Here is a 20,208-nt window from a genome sequence, read left to right as displayed (position 1 = left end):
TCGCATGTGGCTTTCCCGGAAATTGTGGCAGCTCTGTTTGGCCTGAACTGCTCAGTAAGTGGTCCTTAATAACCACAAAGTTACTTGAACCTTCCTGAACTGAAGTGGTCTTGACATACACTTGATGGACACAAATGTTCATCTGCATAACCACATAAATCTGGAATTTGGTAGACTGGTTAAACAACCATGGGGCAAATTGTTCAAGGGTTAGTAAGTAACATAGTTTGGGCTGCATTGCAATACAGGTTCGGAGAGTCCCTGGCTCCAGCGGTCGCCTTCATAAGACGGAAGACGGAGGCTGGGAATGGAGTGACGATGAGTTAGATGAAGAGAGCGAAGAAGGCAAAGCCGCCATTTCACAGCTCAGGGTGAGCACCAGTTTTTATTATTTATTTATTTACAGTATTTATATTCCGCCCTTCTCACCCCGCAGAGGACGCTGGGCGGATCACAATGCACATATACATGGCAAACATTCAATGCCATAGACACACAGCATATATAGACAGAGACTCAGAGGCTATTTAACTTTCCAGCTTCATGAGGGTATGCTCTTTGAATTCCAGCCACCAGGGAGCTGTTGCTTCACCATCCACTTGTGACACCGACAGAGTACTTCCTCATTCTTTTGCATGCTGCTGGAGAGTTTGATGGCATTGTAAATTAGTTAAATTACCCTCCCCACATAAGCGGTACCTAAATTTCCTACTTGACAGATGCAATTGTCTTTCAGGCTGCAAAGGTCGACAGCAAGCTAGACAAATAGCCAGAAACTCCCTCCAACCCAGTCTGGCTTTGAACTCATGATCCCTTGATCAGTGGTGATTTTAATGCAGCTGACTCCCAACCAGTTGCGCCACAACCCGGTCCCAGTTGAACTACGTGCATTTGTGAAAATTAGCTCTCAAACAGGAAGGAGTTCTCATTCAGGAAGCTTTTTCAAGGATGAAGTCATTGTCTCATTTGGAAATGCAGTGTGTGTGTGAAGCTGGTAAAGAGAGAAAATGTTATATAGTAGGCCCAACTAATGTGAGCTCATTGAACACAATTTCACTTATGCACAAAGAGTTTTAAATATCACAGAATTGCTCTGGATGATGTCGAAAGTACCCTGAGAAGTTCTCTTTAAGCCTTCAGCTTGATTTTATGCTGACCTTCCCTTGGAAGTTGACTTTTGAATGGCTCAGGAGGCCCAAAGAGAACATTTTCTAGTCCAGGGGTTCTCAAACTAAGGTCCGGGGGCCAGATACGGCTCCCAAGGTCACTTACCCGGCCCTCGCTCAGGGTCAACCTAAGTCTGAAACGACTTGAAAGCACACAACAACAACGATACTATCTCAACAGTCAAAAGCAGGCCCACACTTCCCATTTAAATACTAATAAGTTTATATTTGTTAAAATTGTTCTTCATTTTAATTATTGTATAGTTTTTAAGTGGGTTTTTTTTTGCACTACAAATAAGATATGTGCAGTGTGCATAGGAATTCATTCATATTTTTACAAATTATAATCCAGCCCTCCAATAGTTTGAGGGACTATGACTTGGCCCTCTGTTTACAAAGTTTGAGGACCCCTGTTCTAGTCCTATGGAGCAACTCTTTGATACACTGGAAGCCCAAGATGTCATTCATTTCAGGTAGGAAAAAAAAAAGATTTTGGATTACACAAAATGTGAAGGGTTCTAGACTGAATCACTTGCGTAATACATTGGCTTGCTGCATTTGCAAGAAATCTGGAGGGATAGATTCACATAGCCATTTGTGAAGCAGAGTTCAGTTCAAATGGGCTTTTCATCAACATAGAGAATGGAAAAAAATAGTTTTTTGACCACAATTCTAAGAATTCCCCCAGCAGCACTGCCACTGGATTGTGTAAACATGGATTCTGGGAGCTGTCCAAAAAAGCAAGCTTTCCAAGCTCTGGAACATACGCTTATACGGTTCCCGTTCCAATGTTAGAAAGAAAGAAGTGAGCTAGTAGTTTTTGCAGTAGTGAAAACTGCTACGGTCTTTACTTTTGGATCGCTTCCACACAAATGTCACCAGAAGAGAGAATGAAGCCCTGGAATATCAGTTCCAGTGTGCTGTGAAATCTGGCATTTTGTCTATGAGTTCTAAGGGCAGGCAGTTGCCTAGCATTGCTCCTATTTGTTTTGTTGTTGTTGTTCATTCGTTCAGTCATTTCGACTCTTCGTGACTTCATGGACCAGTCCACGCCAGAGCTCCCTGTCAGTCGTCACCACCCCCAGCTCCTTCAAGGTCAGTCCAGTCACTTCAAGGATGCCATCCATCCATCTTGCCCTTGGTCGGCCCCTCTTCCTTTTTCCTTCCATTTTCCTCAGCATCATTGTCTTCTCTAAGCTTTCCTTTCTTCTCATGATGTGGCCAAAGTCCTATTTGTACCTTTCTGTTTTTCACATAAGACAAGAAAAATCCTGTTTTATCATTTTTCTTGTATTTGATTTTGGGAACATACAAAGCCCAGGTCAAAGTTTAGAGAGGTTCTTTTTGGTTAAAGGAATCCAAGAAGTTGTCATCTCCAAAAGGAACGTTTCCAAACTCTGTCCCAGGGACACTCCATAGAAGAGCACTTCTTTATCCTTTCTCTAGTAACTGCATCTGCCAATGCCCACATTTGGACATAAATATTTAAAGCTCATGTCCCTTATGTATTGAAAAGTACTTGCCTGGCAGTTGCATAGAATGTGCTCAGTACCAGAAAATCAGGATATAGTTAGAGCACCCCTTACCTGGAATTTCAAAATATTCCTAAATCCAAAACTATTCACATGAGTGGCTGAGATACTGCCAACTTTGCTTTCTGATTTTTCAGTGTCTGCAAACTTTGTTTCATGCATAAAATTATTATTTATTTATAGTGTCAGGGGCAACCAGACCATTGTATTACATTTCTAACAGAACAAAACAAACAGACAAAACACAAAGTTTGCAAGCTTGGTAGTTGATTAAATGTCCTTTGACCAGTAGCTGGCCACTTGGAGTGCCTCTGGTGTTGCCGCAAGGAGGTCCTCCATTGAGCATGTGGCAGGGCTCAGGTTGCATTGCAGCAGGTGATCTGTGGTTTGCTCTTCTCCACATTTGCATGTCGTGGATTCCACTTTGTGGCCCCATTTCTTAAGGTTGGCTCTGCATCTCGTGGTGCCAGAGCGCAGTCTGTTCAGCGCCTTTCAAGTCGCCCAGTCTTCTTTGTGCCCAGGGAGGAGTCTCTCATTTGGTATCAGCCATTGGTTGAGGTTCTGGGTTTGAGCCTGCCACTTTTGGACTCTCGCTTGCTGAGGTGTTCCAGCGGGTGTCTGAAAATATTGTATATAAAATTAGACTATATTTAAAAGGTGCAAATGTAAATGGATTTCATGTTTAGACTTGGGCCTCATCTCCATGGTATCCCATCATGTATGCATATGCAAATACAAGCCTTCCGAAATCCAGCATATAGTACCCGTATATACTCGAGTATAAGCTGACTCGAATATAAACCAAGGCACCTAATTTTACCACAAAAAACTGGTAAAATATATTGACTCGAGTATAAGCTGAGGTTGGGAAATATAGCAGCCACTGGTCAATTTCAAAATAAAAATTGATACCAATAATATTACATTAATTGAGGCATCAGTAAGTTAAATGTTTTTGAATATTTACATAAAATTGTAATTTAAGAAAAGACTGCCCAACTCGATTAAACCATTATTCTGACCTTCTTCAATGTAAATGTGCTTACGTATCCTTCCAATAAGGATACATAAACAATAAATGTAATAAAACTAATAATAAATAGAGCAAAATAATAAACGTAATAATAGAATAAAATAAACATAATAATAGAATAAAATAATAAATGTAATAATAACAATAGAGTAAAATAACAAATGTAATAATAATAGACTATAAAATAATAAATGTAATAATAGATCGAACTGCAGAGACTCTGGCACAAGCCAATCAAGGTGGCCCCAGTGGTGATCAGCACACTGGGTGCAGTGCCTAAAGACCTTGGCCTGCACTTAAACACAATCGGCACCGACAAAATTATCATCTGACAGCTGCAAAAGGTCACCCTACTCGGATCTGAACGCATTATTCACTGATACATCAAATAGTCCTAGACATTTGGGAAGGGTCTGACGTGTGATCCAATACAACAGCCAGCATAGTGACCTTGTTTGCTGTGTACTAATCTTGTTATGTTTATAATAATAATAATAATAATAATAATAATAATAATAATAATAATAATAGATTAAAATAATAAATGTAATAATAACAATAATAAATAGAGTAAAATAATAAATGTAATTCTAATAATAGAATAAAATAAATGTAATAAATGTAATAATAATAATAATAATAATCTTTATTTATACCCCGCCACCAATTCCCAGAAGGAGAGTTGTGGCGGCTAACATGAGGCCAAGCCCAAAGACACAATATAGCAAAATAAAATACAAAATGCAGACAACAAAAATTACATCAGAATAAAATACATATAGTAGCAAAATAAACTAAACAAAGCAAATTGACATAATATAAAATCGGACATAGTGAGCAGGAATAGAAAAAGTATAATTAAGAGGAGCCCAAAAAGGATGAACGGTGGGGTTAGGCTTTCAGTTTAGGACGGCGAATGGGGGATAATAATAATAATAATAATAATAATAATAATAATAATAATAGAGTAAAATAATAAATGTAATAACAATAATAGAGTAAAATAATAAATGTAAAAATAATAGAGTAAAATAATGGAAATGTAATAATAATAAGCAGAGTAAAATAATAAATGTAATAAAAATAAAAAATACTAACAGAGTAAAATAATAAATAGCCTTTACCCGAGTATAAGCCAAGGGGGGCTTTTTCAGCCTAAAAAAGGACTGAAAAACTTGGCTTATACTTGAGTATATACGGTATATTTTATTAATATTTCCAAAATCCCAAAGCCTTGTGGTCCCGAGCATTTTGCATAAGGGATACTCACCCTAAACTTTCAAGTACGTGAAATAGTGGCAGCCTGCGTTTCCATCACCCAAGCCCAGTGCATTGACTCTTTTCAGTGCAATCATTCTGGAGAATCATTGTATAAACAGCCTCTTTGAGGGAATCCAGGATCGTCTGTGAAAACCTTAGGCAATCAGTTTTGATCAGACTTAATTATGTTAATGAACATCTGCCTAGAGAGGTATTGGTGGTTTCTATTTCCAGAATGGTTAGTTGCATTTCCATTTCTCCTAGCAGTTGCTCCCTCCAGCTTTTGTACTTCAGCTTTTTCGGGCTGGTGGGGAGGATGCTTTTGAGGAAAATATAATTTTCTATACTAGTTGCTAGTTAGTTCTGGGCCATCTTTAGAAAAGACAGCAGTGTCTCTTTCTGAAAGAGACCTTGGCCTCTGTGTTGCGCTTTCTAGACATAGACGATGTGTTGCTTACTCAGTAGAAACAGGACAGGGCAACGCATGGTATTTCATATGAATTATTGAAAACAAGCCATTTGCCATTATATCTGCATGCACACACTCACACTCGGCTCCCTTCGATATTTTTCCCTCCAGCTTTACAGACATCTGACCTCAGCAGTTCTTCTGTTGTCAGGAAATCATTGTTTGCAATTAGATTGCAACCCATGGGTTTTAAAACAGTTTGTGCTCACTGGAGGGGGGGCACATTTATATGTATGCACAGTGGTTTTGTGCAGTGCAGCCAAGATTATCCAAGAGCTAGTGTGGCATAATTCATAGAGGAAACTGAGCTATGAATTGGTAGTTCCCAGTCTTGTCTACAACCCAGGCCTGAAGGGGCAAATAATAAATCACATAAACTAGGTAAGAAGGTAAAGGTTTCCCTGACGTTAGGTCTAGTCATGTCCAACTCTAGATGGTAGTCTCCATTCTAAGCTGAAGAGTCGCCATTCTCCATAGACACCTCCTTGGCCATGTGGCCAGCATGACTCCATGGAGCGCTGTTACTTATTACTTTCCTGCCGAGGCAGTACCTGTTGATCTACCCACATTTGCATGTTTTCAATCTGCTAGGTTGGCAGAAGCTGGGGCTAACAGCAGGAGCTCACCCCGCTCCCTGGATTCGAATTGCCAACTTTTCAGTCAGCAAGTTCAGCAGCAAAACCCGCTGCATCACCAGGGGTCCCCACATAAACAAATGAATACATTATTTTGAGTGAACTCGGATAAGACTTCACTTCTCTTTCTTCAGCTCTGTCCTCCTTCAGCAACTGCTGACCAGTATTGGTAGGGTCATTGTGAGGATTGCAACAACGAATACATCTATATGGCTCTTCAGACATTTGAAAGAACTGTGGTTTAATCCAGGTGCTTACCTGCATATAGCAAACCCATCAAGGTTTAGCACAGCTGGTAAAATCACCAGCAACTATAAGATCTATCAACCGAAAGGTAGCAAGTTCAAAGCCCTGGGTCAGTGTGAGCAGCCGACTGTCAGCCCTGCTCACTGTTCACCTAAGCAATTCAAAAACAGCTTTAGCTGTAATTAGAGAAATTAGGTACTACTAAAAGCTTGGGAGGTGTTTTACAATGCCATAAATAAAGAAGATCAGAAAATACTGGGCAACTCAAAGGAAGGAGGAAGTCCTGACGGCTCTTTGTCATAGAGGATGGAGCAACAGCACCCCCTGTGGCTGGACTCGAGCCCAACTTTCCATGGCATTGAAACAACACACCTCCTGTCTGTTCTGTCTGTCTGTGTATTGTCTATACAAAAGCGGCACTGAATGATATCAAATATTGGGTTTAACCATGTATAAATGCTAAGTGTTTTCATGCCCTTGAGTACTAGGGATAAAACTCTTTATCGGAGGAGCATTGTTTTCTTCTGGGTTCTGATATCCCAGCTATTTCCTATAAGAAATCCTGCGTAAATTGAAAAGCCCACGGCCCACTCATTTTCACAATTATTCTAGTTTTAAAGGGGCAGGAACATCACTCCCAATTGTTTTGGTCAACCGCTGTTTTCAGCTCGCTTAGCCAGTGGTAAGGGGTCATGAGAGTACAACAGCCCTGCTTATTATGGGAGCTTGCTGAGTGCAGTTTCATTAATAGACAAAGAGCTTTGAACACCATTGAATCGTTCTGAAGGACTTAGCGATGTTTAGAGAAGTGTTCTTCCTAGACCTGTAATGCAATTCTGTTGTTAGCTCCTGCCAGATGTTCCACTGGATTACACCGAAGGCCCTAGGGCAAGCATGGGCAAACTTCTACCTGCCAGGTGTTTTGGGCTCCCAACTCCCACAATTCCTAACTACCCAAGTTTGCCAATGCCTGCTCTAGAGAGAACATTTATTTAGACATCATTAGGTTCTGCGACATGATTCTATGGTATGCTTTGACTGCAAGCCCAAGGCATTGCTCATTTTATTTATTATTTTACTGGGTTATTATTATTATTATCATTATGTTGAATATTTTACTCTATTTATTATTATTATTATTACATTTACATTACTTTATTATTATTTTATTACATTTATTATTTTACTCTATTATTATTGCATTTATTATTTACTCTATTTATTATTTTATTACATTTATTTTTTTACTCTATTATTATTAGTACATTTATTTTTCTATTTTTATTATTACAATTATTTTACTCTATTATTATTACATTTATTATTTACTCTGTTATTATTAGTAGTAGTACATTTATTTTTTATTCTATTTTTATTATTACATTTATTGTTTTACTCTATTATTACTGTTAGCATTACATTATATGTGATTTATATTAACTGTATTGTATTGTATTGTTTTTGTTTATTGCTTTCTTGTTATTGATGTGTTGTTGGGCTTGGCCTCATGTAAGTCGCTCCGAGTCCCTTGGGGAGAAGGTGGCGGGGTGTAAATAAAGTTATTATTATTATTATTATTATTATTATTATTATTATTATTATTTTACTCTATTATCGGTGTTATTTTTTATTACATTTATCATTTTACTCTCTCTATTATTATTGGAAGGATACGTAAGCACATTTACATTGAAGAAAGTCCCCAGTTTTTTTGCAGCAAAATTAGGTGCCTCGGCTTATATTTGGATGGGCTTATACTCAAGTATATACGGTATATGAAATGTTCCCTCAAACATATTCTAAAGCCTCAGACCATTGCAAGTATTCACAGAACCTCCTGATGAAAAAATGACAACAATGGCAATTTATACAGATAATTTATACACAAATTCATACACAGATCATTATATATGTTGCAACCCAGAGCAGGAAAGGAGACCATAAGATAACAATCCACCACACTTGACTGTGGGAAAAAACAACCCTTTTTATTGATGAAAAATGGTTACAAAATAGAAGAAAATGCAAAGTCAAAAAGCCACAGTAAAATTCAGCAGTCAAGAATATCCATGAACTAGATCAAAATCCAAAAGCAACACTGTAAAAACCTGGAACTTGTTAGCAATCCACTAACCGTACTTGGAGCACTAGAAGCCTCTTGGGATATAGGCCACGGGAAACAGGAAATCTGCCAAGGTAATGCCTCAGTCTAAACAATGCCTGATCTAACGAGACAACCCGACGAGAGGCACTTAAAACTGAAGAAACTGTTTCGTGACACGCCTCCAGGCTTTGAAGCCTATGTTTCCTTTTCCCTTAATCTGCTTGACCTTCGCAGACTCTGCGATTCACTCCTGTTTTTCCAAATCTGTCCTTTTCTATCCTCATTAAGGAACCCAGGTGCTAACTCCTCTGAAGAGCTATCACTGCTTGGCTCTGCAACATTCTCATCAGAATGTGTAGTTTCACTTTCCAAGCCACTGACCTCAGAATCAACATTTTCATTACCATCAGGGAAAAATACATTTTCAGTAGCATCAGGAAATACAATCAGAGAATCAGGTTCAGGTTCAGCAACCAGAGAATCAGGTTCAGGTTCACACGCAGGCTGAACCCCAACAATATATTAGGAAGTGGGGTTGCATTGCTGTGTTTGTTACTTTCCCCTTACCCTGGCATTGAAAACTAATGGCGGGTGTTTTCTCTTTTAGTCTCCCAGAGTGAAAGAATCGTTACAGAATTCAGAGGTAAGTTGTTATCCTTTCGTTGTAAGTCACTGGACCTGGCTTGCTGTCTGTTTTTAAGTTTTAGGAAATGCCACGAGCACCATAGGTAAAGTTAAAGGTTTCCCCTGACATTAAATTTAGTCGTGTCCAACTCTGGGGGGAAGCTCATCTCCATTTCTAAGCCAAAGAGTCAGCATTGTCCATAGACAACTAAGGTCATGTGGCTGGCATGACTGCAAGAAGCGGCATTACTTTCCCACAGAAACAGTACCTATTGATCTACTCAAACTTGAATGTTTTCAGACTGCTAAATTGGCAGGAGTTGGGCTAACAGCGGGAGCTCACCCCACTCCACGGATTCAAACCACTGACCTTTCAGCAAGTTAACCTGCTGTGCCACCGGGGGCTCCATCAAGAGCACCATAGCCAGGCAATAATAAAGTGGGATCATTGTCAGTAAAATAGTTTTTTTTTTAAAGTACACCTTGTACAAGTTTGTGTGTTTGAGGTAGTGGTAGTTGTGTGTGTCTTGGTTTCTTTCTTTCCTCCAAACTCGCCCTTTCTTTGCATTTCTAGCTCTTCCCGTCAGCTGAGCCTACAGGCCCGTTGCTCAACGTCCCGGCCCAGATTCCCGCTCAACTACCTCAGCCTGCGGGCCAAGCTCCCGCGCAACCGTCTCCAGCTGCCCCTCTTCCAGCTTCTCAGGCACCTCCGGCAGCTCCTCCGGCAGCACAGGTAAAAGCGGAGATCTTGAGCAGGGAAAATAGATCTTTAGGCATGGATAGCTGGACTGTTTACTTGCATTTGAGGGTCAAGATGTGCTAGGATTTGAAATTTGTAGTTTCCTACTCTCCTGTGGAGCATGGGATACTCAATATTGTGCATGAGTTTGTGATTTGGGCTTAGCTGTTTTGGAGGAAGCCTGCTGGATGCAACGATATCTGAGGAAGACAGGAAAAAAAAAGTCTAAATGTCATGTAGCGGCTGAAGCTAAAAGTACATGCTTCACCAAGTTTGGGGTGTAATCTGGAAAAAGGCTCCCTCTCTTTGGACTAGGGTTCTAAGTTGACTTTACCAAGCTGGGTATCCAAAGCACCTTGATTAGAAAGGCTAATGAGAGTGAGCAGCTTCCACCTCAGTGGCGTCAATAGGGTTGGGGTCCCCATCTACTGTTCTTCTGCTCATTATTATGGTAGACTTTTCATCCAAGGTCCATTTCTTGTTTGGATGGAGGAAATGGCAAGTAAACGTGGGTTTCTTACACAGAATTAATTCCAGCCATAGTCATCTCATTCTTCAGACATGTCTTGGGACATGTCCTGCTGTTTGTGCTGAATTGTGGCAACCTCAAGGCTGCCCTCGGTAAAGAGACAAGTGGCTATTCTTGTAGCCTGGGTGAGGCGTCTAAAACTCGGGAAGGGGTGGGGAAGCATTCTCATGCCATGGGTCTTACAGGTCCCCTGGGAGTCATTTGGTTGTGCTTGTGGCCAGAGCAACACTTGAAGGCTTCAGCTTTTTCCTAGAAACATTTTCATGGTTTTTGGAGCCGGGATATATATAAACCCATCCAGCTCACAGGGCTCCTGTTCTTGTCCTGACAGCACATTAATCTTCGAGGACAGGCCTTGGCATCTGCTGTTCTTGGAGTCAATTTGGCTGGAATTAAATAGCACTTACTTGGCTTGAGGTCTGCAGATGTCCTCGTTAGAACCGGTCAGACAATGAAAATACTTGAGGGCTTTAGCTTTCCATTTTGGGTATCCTTGCATGACAGGGGTTGGACTGGATGGCCCCTGTGGTCTCTTCCAACTCTATGTTTCTGTGAAACAATCCCTAAAATTTCCACAGTGGGTGTTGGTACAACTTCCCAGTAGTCGTAAAAAGAGGCAGCTGATGTCAGTACAGAGCTGTATACAGCAAGAGAGCAATGCCCATCAGGTTAAATCCATGTCCAATGTGACCCCTGCCCATCTTCTTTCTCAGCCCCCCCCCCCCTCCAATATTAATTCCCATATTGTGAGGTGCCACTTCTAATCTCATCTTGGAAACTTGGTAGGCCATTTTGAATGGAGCTTCACTCAGGTTCCTCAAAAATCTTGAAATCCAGACAAACAGTTTGTCTCTTTGGCTTAATTTTGTCTGCTCTGGCTAGTGGAACTTATCCTGATTTTCATGTAGTAGATTGCTTTTCCATCATCTCCAAACTGGTTGTTGTGGGCAGGTGTTGTTGTTGTTTATTTGTTCAGTTGCTTCTGACTCTTTGTGACCTCCTGGACCAGTCCACGCCAGAGCTCCCCGTCAGCCAGCCATGGCCACCCCCAGCTCCTTCAAGTTCAAGTCAGTCCCTTCAAGGATACTACCCATCCATCTTGTCCTTGGTCGGCCCATCTTCCTTTTTCCTTCCATTTTCCCCAGCTTTCCTGTCTTCTCATGATGTGACCAAAGTACTTCATCTTTGCCTCTAATATCCTTCCCTTCAGTGAGCAGCCAGGCATTATTTCCTGAAGTATGGACTGGTTGGATCTTCTGGCGGTCCAAGGCACTCTCAGAATTTTCCTCCAACACCACAGTTCAAAAGAATCTATCTTCCTTCACTCAGCCTTCCTTATGGTCCAGCTCTCACATCCATAGGTTACTACAGGGAATACCATTGCTTTAACTATGCGGATCTTAATTGCCAAAGTGATGTCTCTGCTCTTTACTATTTTATCAAAATTGGTCCTTGCTCTCCTCCCAAGAAGTAAATGTCTTCTGCTTTCCTGGCTGCAGTCTGCGTCTGCAGTAATCTTTGCGCCTAGAAATGCAAAGTCTGTCACTGCTTCCACGTTTTCTCCCTTTATTTGCCATTTATCAATCAGTCTGGTTGTCATAATCTTGGTTTTTTGATGTTTAACTGCAACCCACCTTTTGTACTTTCTTCTTTCACCTTGGTTAGAAGGCAGGTGTAGCTCTCCAGATTTGTTTTCACCTCCAGCTCCTGTAATACTATGTAATAAAATTTGAATTTTTTTTTGTTCCTGAGTTGAAAGTCTTTTTCCTGTTTAATTGTGCGGTACTTCCTTTGAAAGTAGTTGTTATACTCCAGAAACTTCATTTTTATGGCTGCCACAAACTATGTTGAATTGGTTGAGACTGTGATATATTTATTGAAAAACTAGAGCAGAATGTGCTGCAGGATGTCCCGCAAAAACAAAGTTTTTGCAGTTTTATAAACTTTTCCCTGCTTTTATGATAGAACCAATTAGGAAATCATGCTACATAATGTAATGCCACAGAACAGGCTGTATTAGCCAGTGCTGATAGGTGTTGCAGGCTTAAAAATATCTGGAGGACCACATTTGTTGAATTCTTCTGCAGTTGGAAATGCTCAGTGCTAGCTGTGGAACCATCGGATTTATTTTCTGTTGCTTGTTTGCAAGTCTTGAAAGCCACAGAATCCTGGCAATCCTTCAGCCCATCGCTGAAAATAAGCAGGCATTTTCTTTTCTTTCTCCTCTTTTAAAAAGGCACCTCCTGCCCCTGCTGCAGCCCCAGCACAAGAGGAACCGAAAGTCCCCATCAGCCTTGTTCTAAGGTTAAGGTAAGTGCAGAATAAGCTAGTGGTTTGTAGTGGTTTGAGTGCTGGAATAGGACATTGGGAGACCAAAGTTGCATCCCTACTTAGTTGTGGATCTCCACTGGGCACCTTCAGATAAGTCTGCCTAAGAAGTGGATTATTACAAAGGCCAATGCTTGCCACTGTAGAAGACAGTAGGTTGCATTACAGGTGGGAAGACTTGGTCAATGTTGTGACTCAGCTGGCATCACAGAGTGATAGTGTTGAGATTAATTTCACAGTTCAGCAGCAGATCAGTTGCACAACTTCAGCGCTTTCCAGTAGCTTCTTCCTTCACAGTATTTTCAGTCAACTGCTCCCACAGCCTGCAGCCACTCTGGAACCTTTTACAGACACTTGAGTACATGCCCGGCCATTGTCAGTTTTACCATTGTTTTCCCCCCAGTCTAGATGATATTACAAACTTACCACAGCATACAGTTATATCTTGTCTTAGCAGACAGGTTCTTTTAATTACATATAGCCTTCGACAAACAACATCACAGCACAAGGAGAGATATACACTGTACATGACTTCCTTATATACAATTCATTTACACATAGCAATCACCAATTGGTTCCCAACTCATTGACTCAACTCAAACCCAGGATTGCATCATTCACAATCACCTGGACTAGGCCAGAACACATTCCCCAAATGAAGTTCTATATACAGTTAATGCATGGACTCAGCATTTCCAATAGAAGCCCATTAGCAGTGCATGACTCAGCTATATTACATTACAATACATTGTAAAACCTGACAGATAGTGTCAATGATTCTGATGGGGATGATGGGGTTCAGATTCACAGTCAGGTGCAAAGCAATGATGTCCCTGTGTTAGACGAAGAAGGCCAGGAACAGGAGGCAGAAGTTCAGTTGTTTCCCACAGCAAGGGATGACGCTGGGGAAAGTGAAACTACTGAGAGCCAGGTGCAGGATTCAGGAAGGGAGGATGGTTCTCAGCCAGATAGTTCTCAGCCTGATAATGAGGGAAAAAGCACTAACAAGGTATTTGACCTTGATGAAACCCGAGGTTTAGATTGAGCTTCGAAGGATTAAGGTTCGAAGGAGTGTCAGGATCGTCAACAGGCGAGAGAGGGAGGCTCGGGGCCATAGGAACGCCTTCATGTTGTCCAAAGAGTATTAAACAAGTTGTTTGAATATGCCTCAGTGTCAGAGCAATTTCCTGCTTCAATTAAGAGACTTTGGATTTATCTTGCAACTTTCATGTTCATGTTTTAGGACTTTGTTATGTTCTCATGGGACTTTGCCTTGGCCATGTCTTCATGGATCTTGTTTGCCTATGTTACCTTGGATTGATCTTTTGAAATATACTTTTGCCTTTTTGAACTTTCTATATTTTACTTTAATAAACCATAAAGACTACTGCTGGGGTGTTCTTTGGTGTCTTAAGCAAAGTGACTCTACTCTGAGGTGCGACAGTCAAGCAAATTTGCAAGACCTGAGCATTGTTGACAAGAGGGTGACCTGGAGGTTTCTCATGCATAGAATTGGCATAAGTTGAAATCCTACCAGTTACCAAACAACACCAATATCATAACAGCATCTGCAATGCTCTTTCTGGGTTTCTTACGAGTCCTGAGAATAGTGAATATTTTAAGATCAGAATCATTTGACTGTGCGATGGAGAGATCTCTCTTCAAAATGATATTGTCCTGTACTTTCATCTCATAATTTTAAGCAACAGACTTCGATGTTGCTGTAGTCCAGAGATAGATCACTGCAGTGTTGGACTCTGAGGTGGGGCTCAAAGGGTAGAATATAATGTCATGGAGAAGGCATGTGACATTGCAAAAGTGCTTTCAATGTTACTATAATGAAGTGATGATGGGGCCAAAATTTTGAGAATTTTGCAACCAGACTATTTTAAGACATCTTAACACTGTTACGGCTAGAAAACATTAACTACAATCTAACTGTGTTTTCTCTGCCTCAACAGGAATTCAAAAAAAGAACTCAATGATATTCGATTTGAATTCACGCCTGGAAGAGGTGAGTGGGGCTCAAAGGGTAGAATATAATGTCATGGAGAAGGCATGTGACATTGCAAAAGTGCTTTCGATGTTACTAAAATATTTATACTAGCTTGGTTACCTGCCATTGCCTGAGTTATTCGAAGCACACATTATTTTATTTTACAAAATGCATAAGGTTATGGGTACACTATAACTTGCATCATTCCAGGTTAACCCCCGAAACTCCATCAATACTTTAAGTTTGTCGTGTTGGGCAAGTTTGCTCTAGAGATGCATCCTTGGTGGGGTTCAGTATGTTCTCCAGCTGCAGGATGAATTACAACTCCCACCATGGTGGGTCAGTCCTGTCAAATCCCTCCAGTACGTTCAGTTGGTCATGGGGGTTCTGTGTGCCAAGTTAGGTCCATCATCAGTGTGGTTCGGAGTGCTCTTTGATTGCAGGTGAACTATAAATCCCAGTACCTACAACTAACAAGTGTCAAGGCCAATTCCACCCCAAATCCACCAGTACTCAAATGTGTGCATATTGGGTATGCGTGCCAAATTTGGTGCAGATCCATTGTTATTTGCGTTCACAGTGCTCTCTGGATCTACAAACAATTTCTATAAATCAAGGTGAATTTTCCCCAAAGCCCTCCTGCATTTTTTGTTGGTCATGGGGGTTCTGTGTGCTAAGATAGTTCCAGGTCCATCATCAGTGAGCCCCCAGTGGCGCAGTGGGTTAAACCCCTGTGCCGGCAGGATTGAAGACTGACAGGTCACAGGTTCAAATCCGGGGAGAGGCGGATGAGCTCCCTCTATCAGCTCCAGCTCCTCATGCGGGACATGAGAGAAGCCTCCCACAAGGATGATAAAAACATCAAATCATCCAGGCGTCCCCTGGGCAACGTCCTTGCAGACGGCCACTTCTCTCACACCAGGAGTCACTCTTGACACGACAAAAAAATCAGTGGGGTTCAGAGTGCTCTTGCATTGCAAGTGAACTATAAATCCCAGTAACTAATATGTCTATAAATCAAGGTGAATTCCCCCCAAACCTAGGTCATAGGGGTTCTGTGTGCCAAATGAGATCCAGGTCCATTTTCAGTGGGGATCACAGTGCTCTGACTTGGTGCAGGGTGAACTATAACTTCCATCCTGTGGACGCAATCCCCCAAACTTCTCCAGTATGTTTAGTTGCTGATCAGTTCTGTTCTTGTTGTTATGCAGACAGAGTTGAAAAGAGTAGGAAAGGGTTAAGGGAGAGGCAATGGGCGGGATCATGCAAATTCCACACCACTGGGATGTCTCTGTGGTGAAGGAAACACAAACAATCTAGGTTGAAATTGTCCTTAAATGAAAGCATTCCTTAGGTGTTGGGCAGTATGGTGTTTGGGGAGGACATTGGCATGGTTTGGGTTACATGTTTATGGTGTTCGCTGCAACCTGAAATATCCTTGGAGGGTGGCCTTTTGGTAGCTCCTCAGCACTGTGGATCAAACCTGTTTGTGGAAGAGGAAACCTGTCTGTGGAAGTGGGCACCGCAGCCACATACACACATACATATTTTCACTTTTATTATCTGTATAGATGTTTGAGTTTAGCCTCTAAATGGGGATGATAGTGTGCTGGAGGACACAAGTTTAAGGTTTTTCACTTTCATCAAGGTCCTGGTCTCCTTTAACCCCAATAAATTTGGAGGGTTGGCTGTAATTGTCCCTTTTCCAAGAAATTATATCTTTAACCACTGTCTTTAAAACCTAAATGCATTTGGATTCAGTTGCATGGAATTGTGATGCTCTCCAAATTGTGATCTTTCCAGATACGGCTGATGGGGTCTCCCAGGAACTCATCTCAGCAGGCCTTGTGGACGGCAGAGACTTAGTAATAGGTAAGGAATGGCTCGCGTTGTAGAAATTCCCACTATTGGGTTTGTGGATACTAGTTGTCTTATTGTTTTCTCAGTTCCTCCTTGTGCCAGAATGTCTACACTTTGAGAAAAATGTGCTCATAATGACTATGCTTAAAGACCCTATGTTTGAGTGTTTCCATCCTCTCTGTCATTTCAGTTGCCGCCAACTTACAAAAAATTGTGGAAGAGCCCCAGACGAATCGATCTGTCACTTTCAAACTGGTATTTACTACATTTCCCTTTATTGACTTGGTCTCTCAAAGAGGCTTTCTATGCTCGCAGTTTCTGTAGGACATCTGGCACATCTTTTTTTGCCTGCCAGGCCTTAAACCTGCTGTCTGTACCCAGTGGGTGATGCCCGGTTCTCATTTTCTGCAAGTTTAATGCAGTTTCAAACTGGTATTGAAGAAAGTGTCTTCACTATGCACATAATTACAGTACTTAGGAAATCCTGGAGCCCGTTTGAGGTCAGGATAGTGATGATACAAATCACAGAGCACTGATGCACATGAAAGGCTTGCTTTTGTGGGCATTTGATGTCTGGCTAACACAGTTTGAAGCTAGCTTTGAACTACATTAATTGCTCAGTGTAGATGGGGAACTAGATCTGCGTGTTATTTTTTTTTTTTACAGTATTTATATTCTGCCCTTTTTAGAGCGGATTACAGTGTACACATACATGGCAAACATTCAATGCCATAGACACACAACACATATGGACAGACAGTCAGAGGCTATTTAACATTCCAATTTTCTGGCCACCAGGGGAGCTGTCGCTTCACCTTCCATCTGCGACACTGATGAAGTCCTTTCCGCATTCCCCACATGCTTTTGCTGGATAATTTTTTATGGCCTCGTAAATTTGTTAAATTAGCCTCCCCACACATAGGTGGTACGTAAATTTCCTACTTGACAGATGCAACTGTATTTCGGGTTGCAAAGGTCAACAACAAGCTACACAAATTGGCCAGAAGCTCACTCCGACCCAGGCTGGCTTCAGACTCATGACCTTTTGGTCAGTAGTGATCTTAATGCAGCTGACACCCAGCCAGCTGCACCACAATCCCAGTTACTGTTGTTGATTCTTTTGAACATGATGTTTTTGAGCTTGTCCTTCTGTAACTGAGCCTCATTAGCCCTTGTGCTCCCTGGCCCATCACTTGCATTAGTTGCAGCACAACTTTTGGAAGGGATACATGAAGAACTCATCCTTCGTAAAAGGACCTTATCTTCGCAGAGAAATTACCAGGCACTGCATGAGCTGAAAATGATGTTTTCCTCCTTATAGTGTTTATTGTTATTGGGCTTCTGTTTTTTAATCTCTATAGTCATTATTATTTTCAGAAAAATAAGTGTTGTTATTAAATGTGTAAAAATGATGATTTCCCAATATATATATTTCCATATATAGCAATCCAAATTACCATATATACTCAAATATAAGTTGAGTTTTTCAGCCCTTTTTTAGGCTGAAAAAGTGTTGTTTCAGTATTTTACTTAATCTTCAAAACCCACAAGCATTTTCACCCTTTTTTCTTAGTAAATGAGACAATTCCCCTTCTTTTAAGAAGTTACCAGTTGACTTTTCCTTTATCAAACAAGACAACTTGTCCATTTCTAGAATTTTTGTTTTTCTTTTGGGAGTTGTGATTTTGTTTTCCATGTTTGTGCATAAAGTATTCTTGCTGCGGTGATCATATAATGTAATGCCTTGACATGGCACGGCTTTCATTAGTTGGGCTTCTGTTTGTTTCCAGGCTTCTGGCGTCGAAGGCTCCGACATCCCCGACGACAGCAAGCTCATTGGGTTTGCACAGCTCAGCATCAATTAAAAAAAAAGACACTCCCCTTCGACGGTCCCCGTGGGTGCAACAATCGAGCGCTTCTGTTGGCCTAAAAGCAAAACCACTACTGCCAAAGAACCAAACGACAGGCCCCTTTCTTAGAAGCTTTAACCTCAGTTGTTTTCCGGATAGCATCGCCACGTCTCCCGGTGCCACACACACGCGCGCACACACCCCTCGGCTTCTCATCCCCTCGCCGGCAGTTCTCGCCTTTTCCTTCATCAGATGTGCAGACCCATCCTGTCCTCACCTGCATGGTTGTAGTTTGATTATTGCCTTAACTATTTAAGAAAAGCAAAGGAAGGGAGCGAGATTGACAAAAAACTAAAAAGCAGATGTACTACTGAGAGTCACAAATGGGTTTCCACAACTCTTCACTGGGTTGGTTTCATTCTTTTGACCGAATCGTTTGACCACATAGAGCTGTCACATAACCGCAAAGGTGTTTTTTTGCAAGATGGACCCATGTGGTCAAAGAAAAGAAGACCAGACATAAGACTGAATTATTGCAATATCTTGCAAAGTCTGCAGAGAGTGGGGTTTGACAGCCTTTAAGGGGCTTATTTGAATTCCTTTAAGGTGCAGATAGTTAGCCTTAATTTCCCACTGAATGCAAAAATAATGTGTTCAGAAAATATTTTCTGGTTTCTCATAATGCTCTATTTGCAATCTCTGTGAAATTCCCCTGTTGGATATCTGCTCTCTTAAAACTCTGCTTGCTTCTGCTGTTGTGTTGTCACAATAGTCTCAAATGCAGTAACAGCTGTGGGACAAGCAGAGTTTTATGGGATGTCTGAAATAGGTGCATCCATTTCTCTAACCTGGAAGGTTGCAAATGGAACATAGTATATTTCTTCCTCCATGTCCCATCTGCTTTTTACGACTCATAGACACCAGTTTTCCCTCTAAATTGGCATTTCCTATCTTGTCAAGCCAGGACCTCCATGGTGATCATGGGGATGCTAATCCAGGCATGGGCAAAATTTGACCCTCCAGGTGTTTTGGACTTTCACAATTCTTAACAGCCAAAAGGCTGAGTTGTTGTGAGTTTTCCCAGGCTATATGGACATGTTCCAGAAGCATTATTTCCTGATGTTTCGCCTTCATCTGTGGTAGGCATCCTCAGAGGTTGTGAGGTCTGTTGGAAACTAGGAAAATTGGGTTTATATATCTGTGGAATAATGTCCAGGGTAGGAGAAAGAAATATTGTATTGTCGAAGGCTTTCATTGCTGGAATCACTAAGTTCTTGTGGGTTTTTTCGGGCTATATGGCCATGTTCTAGAGGCATTTCTCCTGACGTTTCGCCTGCATCTATGGCAAGCATCCTCAGAGGTGGTGAGGTCTGTTGGAACTGGGAAAAAGGGTTTATATATATCTGTGGAATGATCCTCCACCTTTGAGGATGCTTGCCATAGATGCAGGCGAAACGTCAGGAGAACATGGCCATATAGCCCGAAAAAACCCACAAGAACTTAGAAAGAAATATTGTCTGTTTAAGGGAAGTGTGAATGTTGCAATTGGCCACCTTGCTTAGCATTGAATGGCCAGACCTTGAAACTCCAGTGGTTCTCAACCTGTGAGTCCCCAGGTGTTTTGGCCTACAACTCCCAGAAATCCCAGCCAGTTTACCAGCTGTTAGGATTTCTGGGAGTTGAAGACGAAAACATCTGGGGACCCACAGGCCATTACATGCTAATCAAGATGGCTAACTGAAACATTCACACTTAGTTCTTACAAACGAGATTTCTTTCTCCCACCCTGGACATTATTCCACAAATATATAAACCCAATTTTCCTAGTTTCCAACAG

General features: G+C 41.3%; 1 protein-coding gene across 1 annotated transcript in view; it reads left to right on the top strand.

The window, feature by feature from the left end:
- The window catches only part of OXSR1 (oxidative stress responsive kinase 1), a 135,889-nt gene extending 115,681 nt beyond the window's left edge, over positions 1–20,208 (top strand). The window contains exons 11-18 of the mRNA XM_060783362.2: positions 249–371; positions 9,053–9,088; positions 9,644–9,802; positions 12,574–12,647; positions 14,627–14,679; positions 16,465–16,533; positions 16,712–16,776; positions 18,312–20,208. Coding sequence (XP_060639345.2) covers positions 249–371; positions 9,053–9,088; positions 9,644–9,802; positions 12,574–12,647; positions 14,627–14,679; positions 16,465–16,533; positions 16,712–16,776; positions 18,312–18,386 — 654 coding nt within the window. The 3' untranslated portion in view covers positions 18,387–20,208. The remainder of the gene's footprint in view (positions 1–248; positions 372–9,052; positions 9,089–9,643; positions 9,803–12,573; positions 12,648–14,626; positions 14,680–16,464; positions 16,534–16,711; positions 16,777–18,311) is intronic.

Source organism: Anolis sagrei, chromosome 6, assembly GCF_037176765.1.
Source record: "Anolis sagrei isolate rAnoSag1 chromosome 6, rAnoSag1.mat, whole genome shotgun sequence".
In the NCBI taxonomy this organism is placed as follows: domain Eukaryota; kingdom Metazoa; phylum Chordata; class Lepidosauria; order Squamata; family Dactyloidae; genus Anolis; species Anolis sagrei.
This window is presented reverse-complemented; position numbering and strand designations above follow the sequence as displayed.